Source organism: Chrysochloris asiatica, unplaced genomic scaffold (assembly GCF_000296735.1).
Source record: "Chrysochloris asiatica unplaced genomic scaffold, ChrAsi1.0 scaffold00044, whole genome shotgun sequence".
In the NCBI taxonomy this organism is placed as follows: Eukaryota; Metazoa; Chordata; class Mammalia; order Afrosoricida; family Chrysochloridae; genus Chrysochloris; species Chrysochloris asiatica.
Window position 1 is genome coordinate 20,423,650 of NW_006408562.1, and position 27,678 is coordinate 20,451,327.

At 42.4% G+C, this 27,678-nt stretch overlaps 1 protein-coding gene across 3 annotated transcripts in view; it reads left to right on the forward strand.

Moving 5' to 3' along the window:
• The window catches only part of MFF (mitochondrial fission factor), a 37,555-nt gene extending 14,261 nt beyond the window's left edge, over positions 1-23,294 (forward strand). The window contains exons 5-11 of one of the 3 annotated variants that reach the window (XM_006861903.1): positions 766-935; positions 6,947-7,035; positions 9,915-9,989; positions 14,241-14,399; positions 19,046-19,105; positions 21,869-21,953; positions 22,979-23,110. In XM_006861903.1, the coding sequence (XP_006861965.1) occupies positions 766-935; positions 6,947-7,035; positions 9,915-9,989; positions 14,241-14,399; positions 19,046-19,105; positions 21,869-21,953; positions 22,979-23,110 (770 nt within the window). Of the gene's footprint in view, positions 1-765; positions 936-6,946; positions 7,036-9,914; positions 9,990-14,240; positions 14,400-19,045; positions 19,106-21,868; positions 21,954-22,978 lie in introns of all 3 variants that reach the window. The other 2 variants (XM_006861904.1, XM_006861905.1) reach the window with 2 other exon arrangements.
• The last annotated feature ends 4,384 nt before the right edge of the window (positions 23,295-27,678 follow it).

Genomic DNA, 27,678 nt, shown 5'->3' on the forward strand with positions numbered 1-27,678 from the left:
AAATATACAGGGTTTCTCTGTGTCGGAACCAATTTTGCAGCACTTAACAACAAAGGTTATTTATAGGTATACTGGGTACCAGGTTTCTTTTTTTTTTCCCCTTAAATATAAGAGGGCTACCATCTGTGGGATAATACACTGGACTGCAAGGTCGATTTAACTGCAAGGTCTGCGGTTCAAGCTCACCAGCAGCTTCTCGGAAGCACCATATACTGTTGCTATGAGTCGGAACCAACAACCTAAAGTTCCTGAAAAAGTATCACTATCTTTTCTTTCCATTTATCCACTAACTTTTTGGAGCTCCCTCTTAGATGTATAGGGAGCCGGGAGCACAGTAGCTCTGTAAGGTAAGCACTGGATTGCTAACCACAAGGTTGGCAGTCCAAGCCCCACAGCCGCTCATGGGAGAAAGATGAGACTCTGCCCCTGGGAAGGTTTTTCTCTCATTTCAGCATGACCATGGTAAATACTGGTGAAATGGCTCTGTGGGTTAATGCGCCAAACTTGCAAAGCCGTTTGAACTGCGAGTTCGGCGGTTCAAGCTCACCAGTAACTCTTCGGAAACCCTATCCAGGGTCACTATGGGTCGGAACTGACATCGATGGCACTTCACAACAACAACATGCTAAAAGTTTCGTTTTAATGGTGCTGATGCTGTTGGGTCGGTTATAATACAAATGTGGAAAAACGTGGATACAGTTTTATGACACCAATGTCTTTTTTAGACCCTCTTCCTGTTTTCTTGTTTGTTTTTCTGTCTCTCAGGAAATAATGAAGACATTCCATTTTCAAGACCGCCCGATCTCGATCTGATTCAGTCTACTCCCTTGAAGCCTCTCGCCCTGAAAACCCCACCTCGTGTACTTACTCTGAGTGAAAGACCACTCGATTTCCTGGATTTAGAAAGGCCTCTCCCAACCCCTCAAAACGAAGAAGTAAGTCAGAGTTTTAACCTCAACTGAAGTTGAAATCCTATGGACAAAAGCAGAAACGGAGAAGCCATTGTTAGTGCTGTCGAGTCCTGTATAGGATTTCCCAGGAGAGAATAGTAGGTTTGAACGCTGACCTTGTGGTTAGCAGTCCAGTGCTTATCCTACAATGCCACAGTTTAAATTTTGATAAATGTAATAAAAACCTCTCATATGGAGTGCAGATTACTATGAATTCTGGTTTGTTATTGTTGTAAAGTGTAGTCGAGTTGGTTCTGACCCATAGCAACTCTGTAGGGTTTCTGAAGAGGGGCTGGTGACTTTGAACTGTTGACCTTGTGGTTCAGAATGACCTTGTGGTTGAGAACGTATCCAACAGCGCCACACCAGGACTTCATACGAAGTTCCCATCTCGCCACTGCCATTGGCTCAGAGCCCGTCTTATGAACCTGCTTCTCCATGGTGACCTCTCTAGTTACAGCTTCTCAACTTCTGACATGTGTCACGAGCGTGTATGAGACGGTGCAGAGCGTGTATGCTTAGCCATTAGGACAGGGCTTTGAAGTCGAATCGCTCTTCACACCATCCTTTTCAGAGAGAAAAGCACCCCTGGTATTGTGATGCTTAGTGTGGAATGTAATAAATGCCTAAAGTGGTTAGCACTAGACTGAGAATTTGACCTAATTTTTAAGGCCTGCTTTGCCACTTGGAATCCTAGTGTGGTGCTGTAGGATAAACATGGGGTTATTAACTGCAAGGTCAGTGGATTAAGCCAATCAGCTGCTCCTCGGAAGCCCTATACAGTGTCGCTATGAGTCGAAACAATAATGACCTTGTCCCTTACTAACCACGTAACTTTGGCCAAGTTATGCAGCATGTCAGTGGCTCATCTGTAAGATAAAGGTAAGCATAATGCAAACTGCATGACATTATTGTGAAAATTAAACGTACTAATGCAAGTAACGTGCTGATTTAAATAAGCACATTTGAATCCTGGTCAGATGTTGTCAGTATTTGTAAAATTTGTTAAGAAAGTTAAAGCCCTGTGGCAGGAGCCAAATCCTGAGCCCTGGTGAAGAGCTGGGAAGGTGATGACTCCCAGGTGCCCCAGGAAAGGAAAGGTCTCCCCTCCAGGTTTCAGTGGAAGGGCCACGCCCGCAAGAGGCCCTGACCGAGGAGCAGCAAGCGATGGCGGAGAGGCAGCAGGTGATGGCAGTGGACTGGGGGAGGCAGACAGTCAAGGCGAGTGCTGGGAATATGGATGACTCCCTCAGGTGCCACCGAGAGTCAGTCAGGTGGGAGGCCAAGCGAGAATCAGGCCCTCCATGACAAGCATTCTATGTTCTGAATTCCACAGCGGTCTCTGCGTTCTTGAGAGTTTAGCCCGGGCTTTTCTTGGTTCTGGGGGACTGACCTTGTGCGTAGGAGGAGGTTTCGCAGCATTCCTGATCTCTACTAGGCCCCAGCAGCATCACCCAAGTCATGACAATCAAAACGGTCTCCAATAATCAAAAGGTAGAAACAACCCAGGCGTCCGTCAGCTGATGACTGGGTAGGCAAACTCTGGTCTCTTCAGATAGTTGAGTGTTTTTCAGCCATAAACAAGAAGGAAGTACTGGGGATTATGGTAAGTTAAGGAAGCTAGACATAGAAGATCATGTAATACGTGGTCTCTTTTCTGTATATGAATTATCCAGATGAGGCAAATCCATAGAGACAGAAAGTAGATGGTTGGTTGCCAAGAGTCTGTGGGGAGAAGAGTTGGCAGTGACAGCTTTCTGGATACAGGATTTCCTGTTGGGGGTGCTGAGAATGTTCTGGAGCTAGATAGTGGCAGTGGTTGTACAACATTGTAAGAGAGTACTGAATGCCACTGGATTACACACCTTAAAGTGGTGAGAATGTGTGTGTGTGTAAATGCCTTCAGACATTGGCAGGCCTCCCCTGGAAGAAGACAAGCTCACCTGGGTGAGAAACACTGGCTTAGGTCCAGAAAGAGACTGACAGAAGGTTTGTGAGGAAGGCTGTAAAACTCGTCTGAAAACAGAAACAAGCGCTGGAGTTCTTCCACTGACGTGAAGAAACCCAAATGAACCTATGAAGAAGCTCACGTTTTGGAGGCTTGGCTGGTGGAGAGGAGACACACGAGTCCTTTCAATATGCCAAATCTCTACCAACATTTGTAAAGTGACTCTAGGACAAGAGTACTGCTGGGGGATTCAGCTTACAGAGACAGATAGATACAGCAATGGGCCAGGACCGCATCTCGACATGAAGCTGCAGTGGCCCTGAATCACAAGAGCTCTCTATGCTTTTCTGATTGGGGTGTGTGGATGAGCAGGAAGAGTCTTTGGCACTAACTGCTTCTCTTCCGCTTTGCCCTGGATGCCCTGGAGCCGGGAATGTATAGGAGACTCTGGAAGGGACAGTGGTGCCTGGTGCCTGCAGACAGACAGACTTGACATGACATGAGCATGAACTACCAGCAGCCTAACAAGAGCGGGAAGAAGTAAAACCAGTTGGGCAGCATGAACCCTGACCTAGTTTATGAATAGAAGAAAGGTGGTGTATGTTTTCAGAGCATTCAAACATTTATCCAGATGCTGCCATTAAATGACCTCCACAGAATGGCAGATTCTACGGCAGTTATGTATTACTTGTACAGCTCAAGGGACCTATCCAACTAGAACGTCCAGCGTCATCAAATATGCTTGCTGTGGAGTGCTGTGGAGTCGGTTCCCACCCATAGCAACCCTGTGTAAGGTTTCCAAGGAGTTGCTGGTGAGCTTAAACTGCCGATCTGTGGTTCAAACTGACTTTGCGGTCCAGTGTTTTAACAACCACATGAAAAACAGCCTACAGGCTAAGGCAGATGACACAAAAGGCATGAATGTCTACCAGAAGCTTTGTTGTAATTAAGTGCTGTCAAGTTGGTTCTGACTCCTAACGACCCTGTATGGTTTTCAAGGAATGGCTGGTGAGTTTGAACTGCCAACCTTGTGGTTAGTAGTTCAATGCTTATCCTACAACACCACATTAGGAGCCATACCAGAAGCATTAGTAGACCTGTGTGATGATCAGTTCAGTTGACGTGACCACCCTAAGTGTGTGAAGTGCCAGACCGTAGCTGACCTGAAGTGTAAGCAGTGACCCAGCTAGACGGCACACCCTAAAACAAATGCAAGGGGACTCCTAGGCCCTCAGTGAGGACGGAAAAGGTCCTGCAGGTCAGAACATCAAGGTGCTGAGGGGCGGGCATCTGACCACAGTTTGATGGCTGGCTTAGTTCCCACTCCTGCCCCCTTACCTGTGGAAAGAGGAGCTGAGACTACGATGAACGGGTAGAAGAAAAAGAAGGACTTAAGTGTATGTAAGTATACACATTGTATGCATACATCCACGAACGACTGACACGTTCGCCCGTTCTTTGTACATTCACTTTCGTTAATCTTAGCACAGGTATGGTCCCTTCACTGTTGACATGCGCTGTTTCCCATTCACCACAGTAGCTGCCTGCTGCTCACCCCAGTGTTGATGTTAGGTGCTGTCCAGTGGGTTCCCACTCAGAGCGCCCCTGTGCACAACAGACCTGGTCCTGCCCCGCCCTCACAATTGGTACATTGGAGCCTTTTGCTCCTGCCACTGCGTCAGTGGGGATCTTGCTTCTTTTTATGAAGTCCTCCTCCAGGAGTGGGCTCTCTTAATAATATGTCTGAGCTTAGAAATAAAGTCTTGCCATCCTGGCTCCTAAGGAGCATTCTGGCTCTATTTCTTCCGAGACAGATTTGTTTGTCCTTCTGGCAGTCCGTGGTACTTTGAATATTCTTCTCCAACACCATAATGCAAATGCATCATTTCTTCTCCAGTTTTCCTTACTCATTGTCCAGCTTTCCCATGCATACTGAAGTAATTGTCCTCAAACTGTTAGCTTTGCTAGTGAACACTTGAAAGAGGTCTTATGCAGCAGGTTTGCCTCACGCAATAAATATGTCGTTGGATTTCTTGCCTGCTGCTTCCACGAGTGTCGATAGTGGATCCGAGCAAAATGAAGTCTTTGACAACTTCAGTCTTCTCTGCATTTATCATGTTATTTATTGGTCCAGTTCTGAGGGTTTTTGTTTTCTTTACACTGAGGAATAATCCATACTGAAGGCTGTGCTCTTTGATCTTCATCAGTATTTTAAGTCCTCTTTGCTTCCAGCAAGCAAGATTGTATCTTCTGCATATTGCAGATTGTTAGTGAACTGTCTGCCTCCCATCTTGATGGAGGCTCTCCCATAGTTATTTTAAATTTTGGACCAAGAGCTTGTTTGAAGAAAGAAGGAGGGGGTATTCATTTCACCCCAGATGTTCTGCCCATATTGTTAACTCGACATTTCTCTCTTATCTAATAAAAGTCCCATGGCAATACAGAGATTCATGTCTCTGAACTATTATTTTGAAACAGTGATAAGTATAGGTGGGGAATGCTGATTCTTCAGAGGAGAGCTCCTGAGGACTGGTGAACAAAGGCCCGGAGGCCATTCATGTGCCCAGGATTCTATGGATACTCAGATGTTGCTTGATGTATATAAGCCCATTCAGGAGGATTTTGGTCATTTTTACTGCATAATATATGTCGTAAACAACATACATACAAGGAGGTGTCAAAAAGTTTGTGGACAAATGGAATTAAAAGATAGTGATGTTTTTCCAGGAACTTTTTGGAGCCCCCTTCCCATGTAACTATGGAGTCCTGGCCCTGGTGTGGCGTTGTAGGTTAATGCACTGGATTGTAAAGTCAGTTTGAACCTCAAGGTCTGCGGTTCAAGCTCACCATCTGTTTCTCGGAAACCCCATACAGGGTCGCTACTATGGGTCGTAACCGATGGCACTTACCAATTACAGCATACACTGAGAATCTAATGTCTGAAAAAAAAATCTGTAACTATCTTTTGGCATTTTTTCAAATCTGAATTTTTAAATCTGTTTTAGGGTTTGCTTGACTCATAGACCAGTTGCTCTTAATGGTGAAGTTTGATTTTTTTTTTTTTTAATTGGTTGCCATGACTGTTTCTAGTTCAGAAAAGCATTTTCTAAACAAGCAAGATAGGTAATAATTACCATTGTTCTGGCTCTCTATTGCTGTGTGACAAACCACCTTAAAGCCTAATGGTGCCAAACAACAGCGATTTTTGCTTATGGGTTTTGTGGGTCAGGAGTTTGCAGAGGGCACTGGATAGGAAGCTTGTTTCTGTTCTACGCTTGTCTGGGGCTTCGGCTGGGAAACCTCGACGTGACTGGCGTCATGGGCTCCCTCACGTGTGGATTGGTGAGACCTCAGCTGGGCTTGTTGGTGGGAACATCACAGAGTTGTTCCATGTGACCACCTGGGCTTACACTTGGAAACCAACGTGGAAATCCTCGGATTGTTTATGACTTAGCCTTAGAAGGCTCAGTGCATCACTTCTACAGCAGCCAAGGGCGACCCCAGTCTTCAGGGAGGGTGCGTAGTCTTATCTCTTAATGGGAGGAAGTCAAAGGTTCATTACCGAAAACAAGCGTGTGGCATAGGAGATTCAGTGTAGCCACAACTGTTAAGCTAAAAAGACCCTTTTTTGGTCCAGTTTTCAGATTGCCAATCAAATCTGAGTTTGTTGTAAGCTTAGGAGTCAAGAACATTTATTTATAATACAAATGCATCCCATTTCTATAGTATATGTGCCTCTAAAAACTCACATGAATTTTTCTTAAAAATAATACAAATATGTGATATGAAATCGGGGGTTATTAAGTGTACCAAATAAGCTTGATACTCCACCCAGTAAATAAAGATTCCTGAGTTTATCTACATTAAAAGTAGAGATTTTAAAACATGTTTATAATCCACAGCCTGGCCGCAGTTCTCTGTGACTGTGTCTTGGTTATGTTCTTTGTACATTTTGTGAGTAGCCTTGGATTGAGGTTCTTCTGATGCCAAGCAGCTACTAATCAACTAAGAATGTTCTATTCCCTTCTCTTCCTTTGTGCCTTAACAGATCCGGGCAGTTGGCAGGCTAAAAAGAGAGCGCTCTATGAGTGAAAATGCTGTTCGCCAAAATGGACAGCTGGTCAGAAATGATTCCATGTGAGTACAGCACTCAGCGTTGTGTCTCCTTCCCAGGTTGTCTCTCTACTGTCTGAATCTGTCTTTCCTAAGCAGTTGACTTCCAATAGTGTTTCAAATCGGTTTTACATTACAGCAATATTACATTTTTTCGATGCTTTCTGTTTTTTTTCCGTTAGTAGAGAAACCTTTTCCGTAGCATTACCCTTTTCTTTGTGTATGATAGTCACGTGTATGACCTACCTGTCGTTAGGATCCCTCAGAAGGTCGAGTTTAGACAAAGGGGTAAGTGTAAGGGCTCAGTTAGACAGAACCCTGAAGAATGTTTACCTTGTACATAAACAAACATTTCTGGGGTGTCCCAAGGAAAAAGCGTGTAGAATGCTTTTACTGTCAAGTTCATCAGTTTGCCCCAGGATTGTGAGCCCACCCTTTCTGGCTGCTCCAAGTGTAACCTCATCAGCAACATAGCAAAGGAAGATTGATTGCTTTTTTAATTTCCCAAGAGTATTTCTTAGCTGCCTACTGATTCTTAGAATTTTTAGGTCTCTTTTTTCTTTGTTGTTTGTTTAAACTTTAGTTTTCATTTGATTATATTATTATATCCAGATCTGAATGCTGCCTCTCTAAGGGGTTTTAGATTAGGAAGTACTTTTGGTTTTATTAAAAGTAATGAAATTTACAAGTAAAATCTCTCTCTGAAACTGGTCAGAATTTAACATTTCAAAACACAGGTGGTTAGTAGCCTTTTGAAATAGATGTTGATTTCTTCATTTCCTAGTTTTTCATGAATTTGCCATGGACCACATGTGATGCCAAGCATCATGTGAGCTCCTCAGGAAACAGTGAGGGTGCCAGGAGCTGCTGCCTCATGCCTTGGAGCTTGCAAATGCAGTTCACCTAGCCCGATCACAGTGCGGTCACGTCATTTGTATCACATTATTGCAGGTTCTGGACTCCAACCACAAGGTCAGCAGTTCAAACCCACCAGCTGCTCCTTGGAAACCCCATACAGGGTCTCTATCTATGAGTTGGAACCGACTTGACGCCACTTAACAACAACAACATAGCAGGTTCCAGTTTGGACCTGACTAAAGTGTGTAGGGACACAAAAGAGGCTTTAATGGGGTTGGGTTGTTTATCCTTGTTCTCAAAAAGTTTCCTGGTGACTTAACTCAACCAGTGCATTTCTAGCGTCTTCACTTGGTTTATTGAAATTCTGTTGCATTACAGTCAAGAAGGAGTAGATCAGCTCTGATATCCTGGAGAGTCTTGAAACCGCTTCTCTAGGAAGATAAACCTGCCATCGTCGAGTCAGTTCCGACCCCACACGGTAGAGGAGAACGGCTCTGTAAGAACTCCAAGGCTGTGAATCTTTACAGAAGCAGACTGCTCCTCATTCTCTTGCAGAGCAGCTGGTGGATTTGAATTGGCAACCTTTTAGTTAGCAGCCTGGCACTGAACCTGCTGAGCCATCGGGGCTCCTTTAGGATGACAGTAGCTTTATTTCTTACAAGATTTTTGACAGAATTTTCTGTTTAAGACGTGACTCATTTAGGTCCTTTTTTATTTAGATAGGTCTTGTTCACAAACAAATATAAACTAGGACTGTTTTAGTATAGTGTCCCTTTTGTTTTTTTCTCATAAAGTAGTACAGTGAAGTCTGTGAGGGCCAGAGTGCCACCAGACTGCCTTGTTCTGGGTCTCTCCAAGTGTCTACCTTTGACAAGGGGCCATCTTACTGGATTTCTATAGTTTATGTCTAAGTTTGAAAAGTGTGTGCATTTTCCTTCTCGGACAGGTTTCCTCTTTCACAGGCTTGACTGTACTGACAGCTGAGAAAGACGTAGTCCGGGTGTTTGTGTAAACCAGCCCAGAGAAGCTGGTAGTAGCTGGTTGCCTAATGGATGGCTTTGCAGTTACCCAGTAGCATAAGTTCCACGTAACAGGAAGGATCGCTGACCAGTACAAACTCATACTTCAGTTCCTTTTTTCGTTTTAAATGTCTTCATGACGTTTTCTGAGCAATTAATCAGACTGAAAATCTCACCTTTTGTTACGTTGTGGGTTTTCTCAACTTTTGGTAGTGAGCACAGCCTGACTAACTGTCCGTCGTGTTCACAGTGATTTGCTTATTACTTACTTAAGCATATTTTGTTTTTGTTTGTAGTGTAGTTTTTGTCTGGTTTCCTACCTTTGTTAATTTTATGCTTTCTAATTAAATTCATCTTTTAGATTTAGAATCGGCTATTTTCATTTCATTAGCTTTAGGACTTTTGTATGGTGAGCGTATTATGTGTTGAGTGTTCTTGTGGTTAGGGAGAAACTTGATATAATATGACCTTGTTTTACATCTGCTGAAGTAATTATCAAACTCTTACTGTCTTCCCCTGCCTGAGTCTTGTCTTTGTAACCAGAGCTGGATTATGTTCACTGTGCATCAGCTTTTGCCTTCCTCCACTTCCTCGTATTCCTTGGCTTGAATAATAGACATGCATGCAGTGCTTAGTGTGGGAACACGTACCTTTGTTCTCTCAGTTGTCTTTAAAGAGCAGTAGGATTGGTTCTTGTCAACTAACTGGCTCAAAAGGAGCCCTGGTGGCACAGTGGTTGAGCACTTGGCTGCTAACTGCACAGTTGACAGTTCACAGCCTTCGGGCACTTTGGGGAAGAAAGATGTGTCAGTCTGCCTCCTTTAAGATTTACAGCCTTGGAAACCCATGGGATGGTTCTACTTTGTCCTCTAGAGTTGCTATGAGTCAGAATCGACTCAGTAGTCACGGGTTTGGTTTGGGTTTTTATTGGCACAGAAAGGCATTCTGACCAGAAGAATCATATCTAGCTTTTTCTTTATGATAATCAAAGCTGAATATGTAAAAGAAGCATAATTATTATTTAAGGTGGCACAGATCAGATTCTGCCCCAAGAAATAAAATGTCCCGGTTCCAGGCACCGATTTCTGCACCGGAGTACACGTAAGCTTTTTTCTGATCTGATTTTTGCAAGTAGGAGCTGCGTTAACTTTACAGACTTAACATTATACTAATCTGGTTCACCAGGGAATTGGCATACAATACCCTAATTCTCTTATCATTTGACATTTTGTACCTCTGTTTCAGAATTCCTCAAACTGTCAGCATACATTTTGTTGAGAAAAAGAATAACTTAGACCATGAAAGAAAGTTAGGTATAATTTGTGGTGTATGAGTGAAAATAAAATGGAGTAATGTATACCTCAGGACCAAGCATTCTTTTCCATTGTCTTTAATTCCCTTTGGTTGGCCTTTTACATCATTGTTGATTCAATGTAACCAGATCCCAATTAAAAAAAAATTCTAACACACTATTTTTTAATTTTTTTAAATTTCATTTTAATCCAGCCAGGAGGAGAATGGAGTCTTTTAAGTATGGGTTGCCCATTTGTGGGTTTTTTTGTTTTGTTTTAATTTCATAAATTGAAATGATGCCTGAAAGAATCTTTTGAAATCATTCTTTCCATTCTTTCTGCACGTGGGGATGATTGACCCCAGGAGGGAGTTATATTGACATGTACCATTCCACGTTGTTATGGAAACAGGGGAAGCCAGACTGGCATCCAATGTGTTTTCTCTGTTTCGGGTTCTCTCTGGCTTCTAGGAAAATTAGTAAGTAACAACAAAATAAAATTGCCTGTTATTTGAAATTTCAAGAGAAATAGTACAAAATTGGTACTTCCGTGACTGTTTGCATTTTTGGAAGAGGCTAGTGCCTCACCAAAGAGGCTCCCCTCACAGTTTGAGAAACGTCGTTCCTATGCGAACTCCTGGGGAAAGAGAGGTACTTGATTGTGGACTTAACCTTCTAATGATGCCAAATAGATCTTAATCTGAATTAGAGTTTGGATATTGGCTCATAGCGTTCACTGATCACTCATGCGATGAGGTGTACGGCCTGATGTATGGCCGTTACTAATGAAATAACACGGTCAGACGGTTCTGTCTTCAACTTTTTCTAAACTATTTGTAAAAGAAAAAGGTAAAGTTGAGATGTTGCTGTTTGATACATTACTAAGAATCAGTTTCTTATCAATGCGCATTTTTATTACTAATGTTGAACAGTTGTTTCAATAGTCTTCTGAATGTCTCTCTCAAGCAGTGTGCTTACTTTTTCATTCTTCACTTGTTGAAACAAAGCTTTGAAAACTCAAGTCTTTTTGCCTGGATTGTGGGGAAGGGTAAACAGACAGAAACTCCATTCTGAAAGTGCCATTTCCCTCCACACTTGGTGCCAGACATGGCAGTGAAGGGCAGACTTCCTGCTCAAATACCCTTGATCCTTTTTTGGTCCTAAAAGTATTTATTTGTAAACAGACTTCCAAGATGGCATACATTAAAAAAGAAAAAAAAGAAAGAAAAAGTGCTAAATTATTTATTGCTTTTAACTGGGGGTAGATTTGTCATCTTATGTGACTTACTTAATCATTGAGTTTGTCAGTAGGTAGACATGAATATTAATCAAGAGCCCGTCCTTTAGACATACACTGTCAAAAGTGGTATTACCAGTTTAAAGAATGATTCTGAACTGTTTTTCCTGCCATGAAGTATTGTCATATAAATGGAAGAAAAGTTAAATTCTTTAGCAATCTTTGAAAACTTGAATTTCTTTTGAAAAACAGCCAGAAATCCAAATGTGGTTAATGGTCATCTTTGATGAAATAAATGCATGTATTATTATTGATAAGGATTTCATTTCATGTTTTATTATTTTATATAATTTTAAAATTAAGTTACAGTCGAGGATTGTAGGAGGTTTTTTTAGAGCATTTTTATGGTTTTCATTTTTGTTGCAACATTCTGCTTCCATATGATCAGAGAATCTTAGAATTCAGAGAGGTTTTACTGTCTTGTTTTAGAATGTGACCACCTATACATTCTATTTTAAAAATTTGTCGTTAATCTAAGGTTAGTTTATGCTTGAATACTTTATAATTTTCTGTGTTTGGACAGTGCTGGTGTGGTACCAGGATAACCATTGGACCTCTAGCCACAAGCTTGGCACTTCATACTGACCAGCTGCTCCTTGGAAACCCTACACAGGGTTGCTAAGAATCAGAACTGACTGGACAGCACTTAACAACAACAGCGTTTGGACAGATGTTGTTATGTACCGTTGAGTCAGTTGGACAAAAAGTACTTTGATTTTGTAGAGTTTAAATAAGTTCCTAATTGTTTTTCCTGGAAAAAATGACTTCTCCCAAAGGGGGTAACCCATTTAAAGATTGTTAATGGACAAAAATCCATCAAACTTTTTTTCATGGATTTGTGTTTCACTCATTGACATTGTTGCTCTAAGATTGTAATTGTAAATACTGATTCTGACTTTTATGTATAAATATACATAGAAGTGTGTAGCTAGTTTATATACTGGAGCCCTGGGGTGGTGCTGGAGGATAAGCACTGGACCCACAGGGTCGGTGGTTTGATTTACCAGCTGCTCCTTGGAAACCCTATATCGAGTCATTATGAGTCAGAACTGTCTCAGCGGTACTCAACAACAACAACAGATTTTATACTAATACAGAACGAGAAGCAACATGTTCAATTTGCACCCCAAGATGCAAAGACAAAAACTCCAATTATATCAGCAGATAGTATATTGATCTAACTTTTAAAACTTGCTTAAATAAATTTAAGCAGGTATGCTGACAGCTCTACCAAGAAGAAATTTTCCAATGGATTGTATATTTACAGTGATGCAAAATGTACCGCTTTCGTCCCTTCAGGTAGTGAGACTTTTCTAAATTCATGCGTAGTCAGGTTTCCCACTAGGAGCAAGAGCTTCAAGGTTGTCCCTGTGCTGCTTCAAGAGAAATGTGAGCACGGGGTTACTGTATAGACTCAATCCCAGGTATGATTTGGAAGGCCCAGTACGGATTCTGCCAAGTACCACGAGTCAGTTAATAAGTTGTTTTATATGAAGGGTCTCTTCAAAAAGTGTTGGAAAATTCCAGTATCTTTTTAATTCCATTTTTCCATGAACTTTTTTAATCCTTCATGTATTCCAGAAGACTCTGTCTCTGGACACTTACTTAGAGTAACCACCCATGACCCTGTATCCGAAAATTGGGAGTTCATCTTGACACCATTAGACCTAACTCCTCTGGCTACTCAGCTTTGCCAGATTGATCTGTCAGTGTGCCAAGACTGGACATAGGTGGTCTTTGGAAAATATGGCTTCCCTGTCTGTTCTCTGTCTCCCTCAGAATCATCAAGACATTGTTTCATTGTTGTCCTCTTACTGAACCAAAACCTCACCGTGTAACAGGCCAGATGCCCAGTCCGTGTGTTTGTTAGCTGATCATGCTCCAACTGTCAGGCAGCTCTCTGAGAATCTGGAACCCAGTCTAAAGAGTGGAAGTTAGGGCTGACTTCCTTCAACTGGGGTCAGTTATTACAAAACACTGGCACAGATGCCAGAGAAACTGTCACTCTTAGCCACCCAGAGCAAAAATGACGACGAATGTCTTCACCAAAACCCCCAGCAGTGATTGTTTAATAGCTGTCTGGACAATTTCAGAACCGTCCTTGCCTTCCTCTCAGTGAACTGGGAGTCGGGGTATGTTTCAGTCATAGAGAAAACAGGCCTTACTCTTCATTACCCAGTCACAGTGCTTTTGTTAGTTTTCTGACACTTGAATTCTTCTTTAAATTGTTATTCTTGTCATTTATTCCTCGTCAGTTCTGCTTGATTCACTAATGGAAGTATTTGAAATGACGTTTTCCTGCATGCACTCTTGAGTCATGCATTTATACTGTCTGACACCTACTGACCTGAATCCTCCACCCTGCTCTTCTCGCCTTCCAGAAGCTACAGTGCATGTTGTCGGTTAGTGGTGTGGTTTCCCGAAGTGGACGGTATTGCACTAAATAAAAAATGCTGCTTCTCCAAACTACGAGTCTAGTAAACCCATTGCTACGGGTGTCTTCCCTCTCTAGACCTAGTCTTTTCATGTTCTGTTGGTTTATTATGAATTTTAGAGCGACAACATTACAGATGCTGGTTTTGAAAGCAATTCTGAATGATTTGATTGTTTTCTTGGGGAAAGTGGAGGGTGGGAGAAAGGATTAAGAAAAAAATGACAAAACACTATAAAACCTTCTTAAAATGTTTGTGGAAAGTGCTCAGCTGAAGTTGTATGAGAATTTGACTTGCATCTTTCTCTCTCCGTTTGCGTGCTCCGTAAACAGTGTGACACCATCTCCGCAGCAGGCTCGGGTCTGCCTTCCCCATATGTTTCCTGAAGACGGAGCTAATCTCTCCTCCGCACGCGGCATTTTGTCCCTTATCCAGTCTTCTACGCGTAGGGCTTACCAGCAGATCTTGGATGTGCTGGAGGAAAACCGCAGGTGATTGGCCCTCAGTGACTCTTGCCAGCTTGATTACCTACTTTTTGGCTCATTACTTTGTGGGCTGTGATGTCTGTCTACCTTTTATGTCTGCTCACCTTCTAGTCTCTTGCTAAGATGCAATGGTTTGAAACAGCTTGCTTTGCTTTCTTTTAATATGAAATAATTGTCCAAAATTCACATTTCGCAAGACTAGGGATGTTAGCTTCCCTTCAGTCAGAACATCTGGTTACGAACGGTATACAAGGTATATAGCATTTTTGTTCATTGACTTTGCTAGCCTGTCCTCAGGACCTGACTCCACTTTGGGGTACGCTGAAAGAGACTGTTGGCTTGATTTGGGGTGCCAGGTGACTGCATACTGGGTTTGAGTTCTCCTTAGGATCTCATCATTTGTCGTATTTATAGGAGTGGACTAATAATTCGGAAGCACATCTGAGAGGGCGATACCAGTAGAACCACCAGGACATTTTTTCCGTTTTCATACTTAGGGATCCCCAGACATGAATTGGAAATCCCAGATACTCTTGGCTTTTTTATTTAATGATAGTCCCCATTATTGATAACTTATCTCAGTTTTAAACGTCAGATAAAATCATTAGCAGCATACTAATATTTATTTGTTCACACTGGTACATTTTTATTCAATTCTTTCAAACACTTTTTGTTCTTGTTTCATTTCTAGGTAGTATTTTACATGTATCATTGGGAATTAAAGCTTTACTACTATGAGGGGGCTTCAAAAGAATCTGTAGAAAAACTCCCTAATTCCATTTTTCCATGAGCCTGAAGCCCCCTCATCTATTTGTGTGTTTTTACAAAATGAAGAAAGAGGAGCAGTGTGAGAGCTTCAGGGTACAGTGGAAAAGGGACAGTCAGCCTCATTTCATTCAACTCGGAACATTTCCTTTTTCATGGCTCTCTGAGCCAGTGTGTAGATTTTCATTATTACTTTATTAAGACTGTTAATTGGTGAAATTTAATGACTTTCCAAGACATGTAAGCTGGCCCTCCCAGTACACTTTGTTTCAGGTTTTAGGCACTGATTCGTCCTCTGGCTCGCTGTGAACCAACACTGTTCTTGGGAATGTGTTTAACCCACCCACAAACCCCGGGCTCTGCGTGTGCTTCTTCATGCGCCTGTATGGGCACTGCTTCACCCATGGGAAGTCCTTAGCTGTGGAAGAAGGCCTTCAGAGCCAAAGCTCAGCATGGTGGGGTCGGAGTCGTCACTTCAAAAAGTTTGTGGAAAAGTAGAGTTAAAAGATAGTGGGATTTTCCCATGAACTTTTTGATGTCTTCTCCTATCTGTTTACATGTATATAAATATAGGAGCTCTGGTATCGTAGTGGTTACAAATCGGGCTGCGAACCGCAAGGTCAGCAGTTCCAAACTACCCCAGCTGTTCCGCGGGAGAAAGATGAGGCTTTCTGCTCCCGTATAGATTTACAGCCTTGGAAACCCTGTACAGGGTCGCTGTGGGTCGGAACCGACTCCACGGCACATAACAACAACAACAATGAATTAGTCACATTAAAATATCTGTAGTGAGAAGGCGTAGTCTTTTTATATCGCTTTAATGAGATTTTTCGGAGTGTATTGTTGTTAGGTGTCATGGAGTCAGTTCCGACACTTAGTGACCCTAAATACAACAGAATGAAACATTTGCCCAATTTACAAGGAATTCTATAAATAATATTTTCATCCTGAGTATGTATTACTAGTTGCTACCTTGGAACCTAGGCTTAGATTCTTATCAGTCTTAATTGGTTGGTCTCACGATTGAAAGGTTTTTTGTTTTTTTCATTATATTGAAATCTCTTATGATCTAAATGTTAGACAAGATTCAGCAATTGTAAGTGCTAAATCAATTTGTATTTTTACTAAATGAAAACTTTTTAGACACAAGAAATAGGAATGTGAAATTTGGATAATGTTCCATTTGCATGATTATAAACTACTACTGCTTATAAAGTTCTAAGTGCTTTTATGTTCTTTGCTCTGTGCCTCATTTTTTCTCTTTTCTGTTTTATTGCTTTTGGCTGTTATGCTAATGTGACAATTTCTCCTCCTTGGGCTCTGGCCATCCCACTAGTCATATTTAAATTAAACTAGAACTGTTTGGCAGAAAGACAAAGAAAAAAGCTTTCTCCCTGCTTTCTTATAAAGTAACATCATTTCATAGTTGCTTGACCTGAGAATGATTTTTATTTTATACTTTAAGGGACACTGTGAAAAAAATGTATAGACTCAATTTTCATTTCCTTACATGATAATCTCTATGATTCAGGCTAAGCTCATTAGGAAAGCAAATTTCAATCCTAGATTCGCAGTAGCCAAGCTGGTGCACACAGATCCGTCCTATACATTTGGAAAACTGATGTACTGGAATTTCACCCCAGTATCTGGGGCAAGTACCTGAGCTGGCTTTGTTTGCTCTCTGGTAGAAGGGTTTCAACCACTGTTACCATGTGCTTTGGGCTGGTTAAGAAATGCCTTGGTCCTTGCTCAACAATTGACAGAAATATGTCGATCATTCAAAATGAGACATTTACTTTCTATACATAAGATTAATCTATATATAAGATTTAAAAAAAAATTAACAGACTAATCATGATTAGTATACTTAAGTTTTTTTTTTAGCAGAAACAAAATTATTTTTATATAATTTCTTTTGTTTTATAGATTATACTAGTTGAATATCTAGAATAAGATATCACTGTATGAAGCAGTTGTATTTATTACAGATATCCTTATAAACCTGTAATTTGGAAGTCCTTGCAATACAATTGTAGTTAATATAGTGTATGTTGTTTGTGATTTGTCTTTTTTTTTCCCCAAAAAATGAATAATACATATGAAAGGACTTCAGAAAGCTCATGGAAAAACGGAATGAAAAGATAGTGGAATTTTTCTAGGAAATTTTTAAAGCTCACTTGTATAATTTCTGGTCTCCTAATCAAACTATTTATTGTAGCAGTTTCTGTTTTTATATAAAAAAACACACATTCTACATACTAACGAGCTAAGATGCTAAATTGTAGCCTTTGCTGCTCTAATTATACGTAGAACATACTATTTAGAAAACTTAAAATATTTTTAATATGTATTAAATCATAACTTCTGATAGAAAGTGGTAATTGAATGAACTTTCAAATATTGCCAAATACCTGTCTAATTTGCTTTTATATTATATGTGTCAATTGCCAGTGTGAGAAGACAAAATGAAATACGTTGTGAAAGGTAACTGTATTATTTTCTGGCTCTGCATTATAAAAGGGAAGTCTCAGTGGTGGAATATGTAGCGTGTTGCAGATCCTGTTCAGCTGTAGGTTATCACTTAGTGGTGGCTTGACTCTGTTAGCCATTCTCATGCCAGTGTAATATAGGATTGTATGTAGTTAAGGAAGTTTTCCTAGTACCACAGAGGAAACACGTTACAAGTATGTAGGATGAGTTTAAGCCCTGACTTCTCAAGATTCTTGAGCCAACAAAATAAGACCCTGATGTGTCTCCCCCAAAAGTCTCTGAGGCCTTTATCATCCTCTAAGCTCCAGAAATGTCTTTAAATACTGGTAATGCCTTTAGGAAGTACAGAAGCTAAACATTAAGATGTTCTTTTATGAAGTGACTTGTCAGAAAACAAGGATTTGTAATCAAAATTCGATAGCTTTGCCAATGTATAGAAAATTATCGAGCACATTTAGTATTAAGCATTTTCTGTAATTAAGAATTGCCTTGATAACTAAATTCAGACCAATCCAGATCTGTTACTTAGAGAATGGGGCCTCAAAAGAGATGCAATAGTTCCCAAAGTGTTTGGCTGTATCCTATACCCGTATTTCCTTTCTGAGATTAGTAAATGTTGCTGATTCCTTCTGGGGGAAAAGGACTAGTCAGTATAGTTTTATGATTTTAAAAGAGAAAATGTATTACTAGAGAGGTAGCTGCCTATCTAGATAGACCTGATGATGGTCTTCTAGAACCTGAGTATGTTCTGAGACACAGCGTTTCCCAACACAGCCCTGAATGTCACCCCTGGTTGTATCTCAGGGTCAGGCTCCCCTCCAGGCTGGAGAACACTGTCTGTAACGTGCTGAGCTTCTCAGCTCCACAGCTGAGGCTGGCAGGGCTTGAAGTCCTGAGCCATGAGGGTGACAAGAGGCAGGCAGTGATCAGAATGACCAGGGTGGGTGGAAAGGAGTGTGTGGTGTTGGGGTAGAGCTGCTGATTTCTGATGAGCAACCAGGATATCATGCAGGTTCAAGTAACTGTTAGGTTCTTGACATGCTTCTCAAGTTGCTAGTGATTTCCCCCCAACTAGAAGAGAGAGATGAAAATTTTTAACAAGGTGTCCCCTGTCTCAGATTTCATGTATTAAAATATAAGTGCCAGAGTGAAGCTGTTTTCTGCGTTGGTGTGATTTTATGACATCAATCTGGAGTCCTTTGTACTCAGTTGTAATATTGTGAACTTTCTGGAAGTCAGAAAATGGAAAACATAGGAGACAAAGATTTGTAAAGTATTTTCGAGATATTATATTGTATTGAAACATACAATATAATCATATTTGACATTGATTTGTCTTGTTTTTGCTTTTATTCTACTACTTCTCTGTTCCCTGATTCTGTCTTCACCTGCCTTAGACCTGTGTTGCGTGGTGGGTCTGCTGCCGCCACCTCTAACCCTCATCATGACAACGTCAGGTAAATTCTGAGTCTTTGTAACTAGCACGGGGAACCTCTGACCGAGTCTGTTTTGAGGTGCATGTGGTAGCCTTGTCTAAATATCATAGCTTTCCTTTGACTCCTACTTCTCAGTGAGAAAAGGGGATTCTGATCATTAGGAGATTTTGTCACATAGTAGAAGGAAAAATCCGTAATAATTTATGATACGGCATGCGACTTTGGAGATATTTTATTTAAATTTTTCTGTTAATAGGCTTTATAGGGTAAACCCAGGAGCCCTAGTGGTGTACTAGGACAACCACCTGACTCATAACCACAAGGTTGGTGGTTCAAACCCACCAGCCACTCTGTTGGACAAAAATAAGGCTGTTTTCTCCTGTCAAAGTTTACAGCTTCAGAAACCCTACACAGGCAGAGTTGCTGTGATTCCAAATCCACTCAATATGAGTGCTGTACTGCTAACTACAAAGTCGGTGGTTCAGACCCACCAGCCGCTCCTCGGAAGCCCTATACAGGTTGACTGTAAGTCAGAACCTACTTGACTACACTTGGCAGTAATAGGAGTTAATGCAGAACACAGGAAATAAACCTTGTTCTCTGTGCATCATTTTCAATCTGTCTCTAGCTGTTAATTGTCTACCATGAACTTCTAGTGTTTTGGGGCCCCTTGCCTATAAGGCATCATCTTAAACTGAGGGTCAGTACTGACATACCAACAGCAGAAAGTTGAACATTTAAACAGAGAATGTGGTTTTAAGAGTCTTCACTACTTGCTATTGTGAGCCTTCTGCCTTGTTTTGGCCCTTTTCACGCTTTGCTGCGACCACCTCTGCCAGTCATGCACCAGGACAGGTGGAACGGTCTGTACAGACAGATACATAAGTTTCTCAGGGGCCAAGATCCCTAGTTAGTTTTGCCATCATTTGAAAAAAGAGGGGGAAAAAAAGTGGATGGGTGCCATTGGTGTTAAGTTTCCAGAGCCAGTAGACCCCCAGCGAGATGGATTAGCCAAGTGGCAGCATTGATGGACTCAAGCGAGGCAACAGTAGTGAGGTTGGCCCAGGATCGGCCAGTGTTTCGTTCTTCTGTGCATAAGGTCCTATGGGTCGGTACAGACTCGATGGCATCTAACACCAACAAGAAGCAGAAATGTGTTTTCTAGAGCAGTAGATTGTAAACTGGCAGCATCACCAGTCTGCGATGGGAGTCCACAGGCACCGGAGAGGAGGGCCAGCGTGGGTTTCTCATTCACACAGAGCTCCTTCCTTCGTGGTGAGGCTGCGCCTGGCCGCTCGGCTGTCCTGTCTCCAGTGACGGTATTAACTTGCTGCGTTGGGAGTCTTCTCTGCGCTTGTGGTCTTTTCAGCTTCCTGTGAAAGTATTTCCAGCCAGTAAATACAGACTAGTATAAAACACAGTGAATACGGAATTTTTTTTTTTCCTGTTTCAAAATGAGTTATATAGGTAAAATAGTTTGCCATAGCCTTAGATTTCTTAGCAAATGAAGATATTCTTTATAGATTATCTAAAACCATAGTTAATTCCAGACTGAAATTATAATCTGATTTACTTTATACTTCATTCTCTATGTTCAGTCCAAGTCACTTTCACCTGAGAAGCAAGTCCATCTATTACTGTTTTCTAATTGTTTAGAAATAATTAGGAGTATTTGTTAAGTGCTTAGAAACACTTTATTTGAGACGACATGTTGAGAAAGAGGAATCCTGAGCCCTTATTTCTGTCATTAATTATTGAATAATTCTATTTAAATAATCAGAGCAATGATTAGCTCAGGTGTTAGCTTACTAGACAGGAAAAGTGTTGCTTGATGAACCTTGTCCTTAACGAGTCTGGATGAAAACTAGAGCTCTCCTGGCCCCTTTGGGTGGGCTGTGTGTGATAATGGGGACCTGCTTGACTGGTACAGTCCCGAGTCCCCATGTGCCTACTCGCTGTGGATCACAGAGTAGAGTTTGCTCATTCAGAAGAGTGCTAAGCCTTTCTAACAGAATTAGTGTCTGGGCCCTAAAGCAGATACGCAGGTGAAGTCTGGTGTGTATATGGCATCTCAGTAAAAGGATCAAATGTGGCCATCCAGCCAAAGGGGAGGAGGGAGTGACAGTTGTTTCTCGAAAGGTTCTTGTCGTCCTGTCCTTGAAGCTCAGGCCCTTGCAGAAGTAGTAACTGCATGTGAGGGTGAGGCAAAGTGTTGTTTAACGTGTCTTCTCTAGGTTGTGTCTTCATGGCTTTGAGCATTGGTATTTTATATGCAGCCTCTTTCGAGCCAATTCCGAGTTGAAAGGAGTTTCCGCGTAGGAGAACACAGGAGAGAATAAGTCCCTGGAAATCAGGAGTTGTCATAGAAATGACAGACACGGCAGTGGGAGGAGGAGGGGAGATCCTAAAAACTGTCTGGTCTGGGGTCTTTGTGTTTTCAGTTAGGGAGTCTGCAGCCTGCGACGCTTACAGGTGAGCATAAGTTTGTGCCCGAATTGTATCCTGTGGTGTCCTGGCGGTGCGGCTCTCTGCCCTGCAGCCAGCATGGCATGCAGCCTTACCAGTCTCCCTGAGGTCACAGTGTCTTGAGTCAGAATTTGTTCTCATTCTAAGAGTTTCAGGAGACGTTCTCAGTAATGAGCAGCAGTGTCATCCGAGGCCGCCCTAACTGTCATTCACTGTAGAAGATTCTGTCCTTTGAACAGTTGTTTGAGTTACATGAGTTGCCAGTTATTTTTTATTCTAGTTCGATATTAAATTGTATTTTTATTTCTTGTCTGTTAGGTATGGCATTTCAAATATGGACACCACAGTTGAAGGAACGTCCGATGACATGACTGTTGTAGACGCAGCTTCCTTAAGACGACAGGTATTCAATGAGATCAAATGCAGAGTCATCACTGTGTCCGATTTACTGTGCTCCTTACCCACACCTTCTCCTTTTCTCACCTGTGGAAACCTTGAACTGAGTTACTTTATTCTCTTACTAGGCAGTAATTTCCCTCTACTTCTCTGATACAATGATAGCAATCCCTTACGCTTTCTAGAGCGCCTCATGTGTTCCTGCTGGTGCAGGCGGTTTCCCTGAAGGAGAGATGAGCACGCTCATGATGAGCAGCTCTCGGCGCAGGAGAGGAAGCACAAGTGCAAGAGGGAGACGCCGGGCTGCCATGTAGTCAAAACCAAATTTGTAGCCAACTGCACCAGGAGTTCTGAAGCTGGGACAACCTTTCAGAGTTGTCCCCAGTTCGGATGGGAGGCCTGGCCTTCTCAGTCCCTCAGTGACCTGTCAGTGGATGCATGCTGTGCCCAGTAAGCGACTATAGCTTGGGCAGGAGTTGTTCAGCCAAGGGCAGTTCCCAATAAGGACCAGCCGTCAAGGACGGTGTCTCCCAGAGACGCTGCTATCAGCTCTGGAGTTCACCTTCCAGTCCTGAAGGGTGTCGGGGCCAGATCCCAGAGCCCATGACAGTAAGTTGCTTTTGGAGGCCCGCTTAGTACTTCAGAGCAGTGGGAGAAGCAGAGAGGTAGGGAGCCGATGGAAGGGCACAGAAGGGACCGAAGGACTATTCGTTCTGCTGTCATCGTCTAAATACAGGGAGGCTTCAAAGAGTTGGTGGAAAAATGAAATTAAAGATGATGGCATTTTTCCTTCAAACTTTTTGAAGCACCTTGGATATAGTTAGTCTTTTCTACCAAAAGAGCAGTATGCAGCCATTTTCCCCACCTGACTGTCCTGTCAAGTACAGAACTTTCCCTTTCTAACTCAGAAATTGAGAGACAGGAAGCAGGAAAGGGTACTTAGGCAAATCATTCTTTTTGACACATTGTTACACCACTTTGCAAGATTCTGCTCTGGGCTTTAAAACTTGTGTTTGCTTTGTTTTCACTTAGATCATCAAACTGAATAGACGGCTACAGCTTCTGGAGGAGGAGAACAAAGAACGAGCTCGAAGAGAAATGCTCATGTATTCAATTACAGTCGCTTTCTGGCTGCTCAATAGCTGGCTGTGGTTTCGCCGCTAGAGGTAACCTCAGCTCTCAGAAAGATTGGTCTCAACAGCTAGAAATATAAAGAATTTGCAAACTTCTTCGTTTCTGTCTCTGCATTGTATGCCGTTTTATAGTCGATGCCCTGAAAATGTATTTCTCCCAGCAAGGAAGGGGATGGCCTAGGTGTGCAGAAGCCAAGGTGTCTCTTCAGTCACTCCGCTGTGCCCACTTGTTAGCCAGTTCTGCAGTAACACCTCCTTACAATTGCCCTTTGCATGGTTTGTAAATAGACTGCAGTATGTTTCTGAAAGGAGTTGACTCTTTGACCTCATCCGCCTGCCCAGTGACTCCCCTCAGTAGGAGCAGGAATGCTCACAGGATGGGAGTAGAACAGGATCTGAAAAAAGCAGCAGGCCTTCCTCCTGTCCTGTTGCTCCGACAGTGTTAGATGGAAGCTGCCTGTCTCACTAGACATGGCTGCAGCCACGGCTCAGCACTGACCCTCTGCAAACCGGGGTCGGGTGCCAGATGGAAGGAAATCAAGTCACCCAGTGGCACACGATCATCTTCAGTAGCACGTAACGTTTCCACAGTTTCTCTGATACGTGTGCTGTGCGTACGTTCTTGTGTTCAGTTTCGTTTTGCAGGCAGTTTTCTATAAGATACATTTTTACTAATAAGCCCATGTGTGAAGGGCTTTAAAGTCTCCAGAATAAGGCACAGATGTAGTGTATGTAATAAACGGTCAACCAAATGCATGTCTTCTCAAGGGTCTTATTTTACCGTATTGTACTGTCAGCAGTATTCCTTGTTGCACTAGTCCTGGATACAAGTCTCCCTGTAGGCGTGAGCCCAAATCATCCTGTCTGAAGAGCAAGTGATGCCGATGTGACGCGGCCGGTGGCAGGAGCCGACTGTGCTTCCTCTGGGGTCTTCATCGTGCTGTGGGCATCCCTGCACTGGTGCTGGGTTTTGTAGGATCCAGACAGTGGTTCCGAAGAGCATACTTCAAATTGTATATACTTTTTCCACTGTGGTATTTGTTTAGTTGTAAACATACTAAACTTTATGAGAAATAAACCCATCACATCCCAGGAACCTTTTACTTCTCCAAACAAGAAAGAATTCTACCAAGGCAAGTAAGCTTGGCAGAGGCACCCAAACCAAGTCTGACCCACTGCCACTGAGTGGGTTCTCAGCCTGGAACTACCCCAGAGAGTTTCTGAGGCTGTAATTAATCTTTTTTTTTTTTTTTAAGCTTTTATTGTGAATTCAGTGATAGTTTACATGGGAGAATATTGATTTTGCACTCATCCTATCGTGTATCATCATTCAGTAATTGCTTCTATTCCCTTTGTGTTTTGTTTTTGTTCTTTATGTACACACCAAAACACTCAGGAATATATAATCATTTAAACAGCCCAAGGACACATTCTGCAAGCCTGCCTCCTGGCCACCAGCACACAGCCTTTCTCTTTCCATGAGTCCAGAGTCTTCAACTGCTCGGTCTCTCCATGTCCTCATCTCTGCTTCCATCTCTGGTGTCTCTGCTTCTCTGGATAGTGTCCTGCATTCAGCTCATACTCTTCTCCTTTGATGGCCCTAGGGTCCTCTATTCCTGGAATGTAAGAGTCAATACTCCCCCCTTCTTGTTACAAAACTTCTACCTTTACAGTTGTGACAGTCACAATTAGTCATGATAATAATTGCTATTGAATAATAAGAATCTTATCTCCATCTCTTTTCACCAGACCCGTTTAGACAAGATGAAACCTATTCAGTGGGGATTCTACCTTCCCACACACACTCTGAAACTAAACTCCCTCTTGAAAACTTGTAAGCCAGCCATTTTGTGCCTTTTTAGTTCCCCTCCCTCCCCGCCCCCCCCCACACACATTTTAGGTAACCACAGTGTTAAGTTGCCCATCCCTATCAATCCTGTATACCGAGGGGATAGTTTGATCCTTGATGTGAAGATTCCTGTAATTAATCTATAGACCCAGACTGCCCCATTTTTTCCCCACGAAAGTGGCTGGTGGGTTCAAACTACTGACCTTTTGTTTTGGCTAGCAGCCCAATGCCTAACCCACTGGGCCACGAAGTTTCCTTTTCGGAAAGGCAGTTGAGGGAAATTCCCTAGATAAAAACTGACACTTCCGTCCTTGCGTCTCCCCTGCTGCCCTCCTCCCCGAAACACCAGGAGGAAGATTATCCCGACATCCTAGGTTCACCCTGAGATGGAGAGCACAGCTTTCCCCCAGTAACGTTCCGGTAAGGCAGTTAGTTACATTAACTCTCTAGACAAGGGGGCTTCAAATGGAATAGAAGTAAAGGAATTTTCCACAAACATTTTGAAGCTCCTTTGTATATATGTGTGGATATCTCACTAGATAATTTTGGTGACTGCCTTCTAGTTGAAACCAAAAATATGATCAAAACAATGGATAGCATATAAGAAGCACCTCTGTTCCCAAGCAGACATGAAAGAGTCCCCCAAAGGCCCTCAACCAGGGACCAGGGGGGCAGCTGAGTACCCTGGGCCGACGCCAGTGGTCACAGGAGACTGCTTCACAGCTGGGACGCCTGACGACAACCGTTTCCGCGCCAGGGAGAAGTAGACTGCAGTAGGCGTGCAGAAGACTTGCCTTTCTTGACCTTGTTCCACAGCTGGAAAGTAAAAAACCAAACCCACTGCCCTTTAGTTGCCTCTGACCCTGTGTGGCCCCATGTGTTTCCGGATAGAGTTGTTCCCACAAGGTTTGTATCGCTGTGAACTCAGAAGCACATCACCAGGTCTTTCTTTAGAGACTCCCCTGGGTGAACTTGAACCTTCAACTTTCGGGTTAGTAGCCCAGTGCTTAGAAAATGAATAACTTGGGTTTAACCCTGATCTCTCTAACTCTAAAGCCAAGCTCCACATAGCACCATTCTGCCTCTTCTCCAAGAAGTGTGCATTCATCTCTGTGAGAAACTGACTCTGGCTGCCATTGTGAGGGATGAATTCACTCTTGGCCGGGGTAGTTCAGAAATGCTGAATTTTGAAGTGTGTATGAGCTCTGGTAGCGTAGTGGTTACAAATCGGGCTGTGAACCTTAAGGTCAGCAGTTTGAAACTACCAGCTGTTCCACAGGAGAAAGATGAGGCTTTCTGCTTCCGTAAAGATTTAGAGCCTCGGAAACCCTGTACAGGGTCACTATGGGTCAGTTCTGACTCCACGGCACATAACCACCAACCGCCATACAATTTTCAACAGGCAGGAAATGAAGAGAAACATCCCAGGTGAAGCCAGCAGCACGAGGAAAGGGCCCTATAACCTAGTGCTCGGTCTAACTCAGTAGCAGCCACACTGCTGAACGAGTATATGAGGACATCTCAAAAATGACTGCAACTGGGGTTCTTCTTACATGTATGTGTGTTCCAAACCAAACATGTTTAAACATGATCTGTGGATGACTGCAGCCAGGTTTTCTCAGTACTCTGCCTTAGTTCTATTTACGGGCTTCCAAAACTGATCCAGCCAAACCAGCGACTTCCAAGGGTACCCACCAAGTGCGAGGCAGAGAAGGAAGCATCGGCTCAGGAGATCATGGGGAGTGTCCTCTGGATTTGGGAAATTTTCTTGAAGGACCCTGGGTGGTCACAACGGCTTATTAGGATGTTTTAAGAAAACGGAAAATTGTTGAGAAAAGGCCAATTTGCACTGAGGAGGTTCTTGCATTTGTTTTTCCCACCATGATAATGAATTCTTACAAGAATTCTTACAAGAATTTCTTTGGCAAACCTTACCCCTTCCACCCTACAGCCCTGATCTTGCCCCCTTCAGATTTCTTGTTTCCAAAACTCAAAGAGCCTTTAAAAGGACTACGATTTCAGTCCCTCGAGGCTGACCTAGAAATCAGAGAACACAGAATTCTTTAAGGAAGCATTAGAGAGTGGAAGGACCGCCTTCAGAAAAGTCTCGATGCAGATAGGAGACTATGTGAAAACACAATCGTATGACATTTTGCTATTTTTGTTTAATAAAGGTGGTTATGATTTTGTAGCAGTATTTTTTGACTCACCCTCGCAATATTGTTAAATCACTCTAATAAAAATATTCTTTATTTCCCACCTCTCTTAATACTTGCTGATGCTTTTTTGCTGGGAACTTACATTTCATGAAAGTATATTCATCAAGAGAGCTTCTCCTCCGTTGCTGGATGTCTGCTTTCCAGCTCCCCTAACTGTACTTGGCAGTAAAATTGATTTGGGTCTCAAGTTTTAAAAGTTGTAATTTAGCATCAAGGTCTTGTGGTATTGAAACGTGTACTTGCCCGTCTGTGTATATGTGTGTGCTCTTGTGTGCTTCTACGTGAGGGACAGCCCACAAACATACACTGTTGTTAAGTGCCATTGAGTTGCTTCCAACTCAGCGATCCTGTATGCTATATACAGTGTATGGAATTTCCAAGGAGCAGCTGGTAGATTTGAACCACTGACCTTGCAGTTAGCAGTCCAGTACTTCTCTACATATACACATTATATTGTGTGGAGTATCATGGTGTGGGGAGAAAGTGCTGACTTAGTGTGATGGCGTCGTGTGTTCTGGAAAGGCCTCCTCA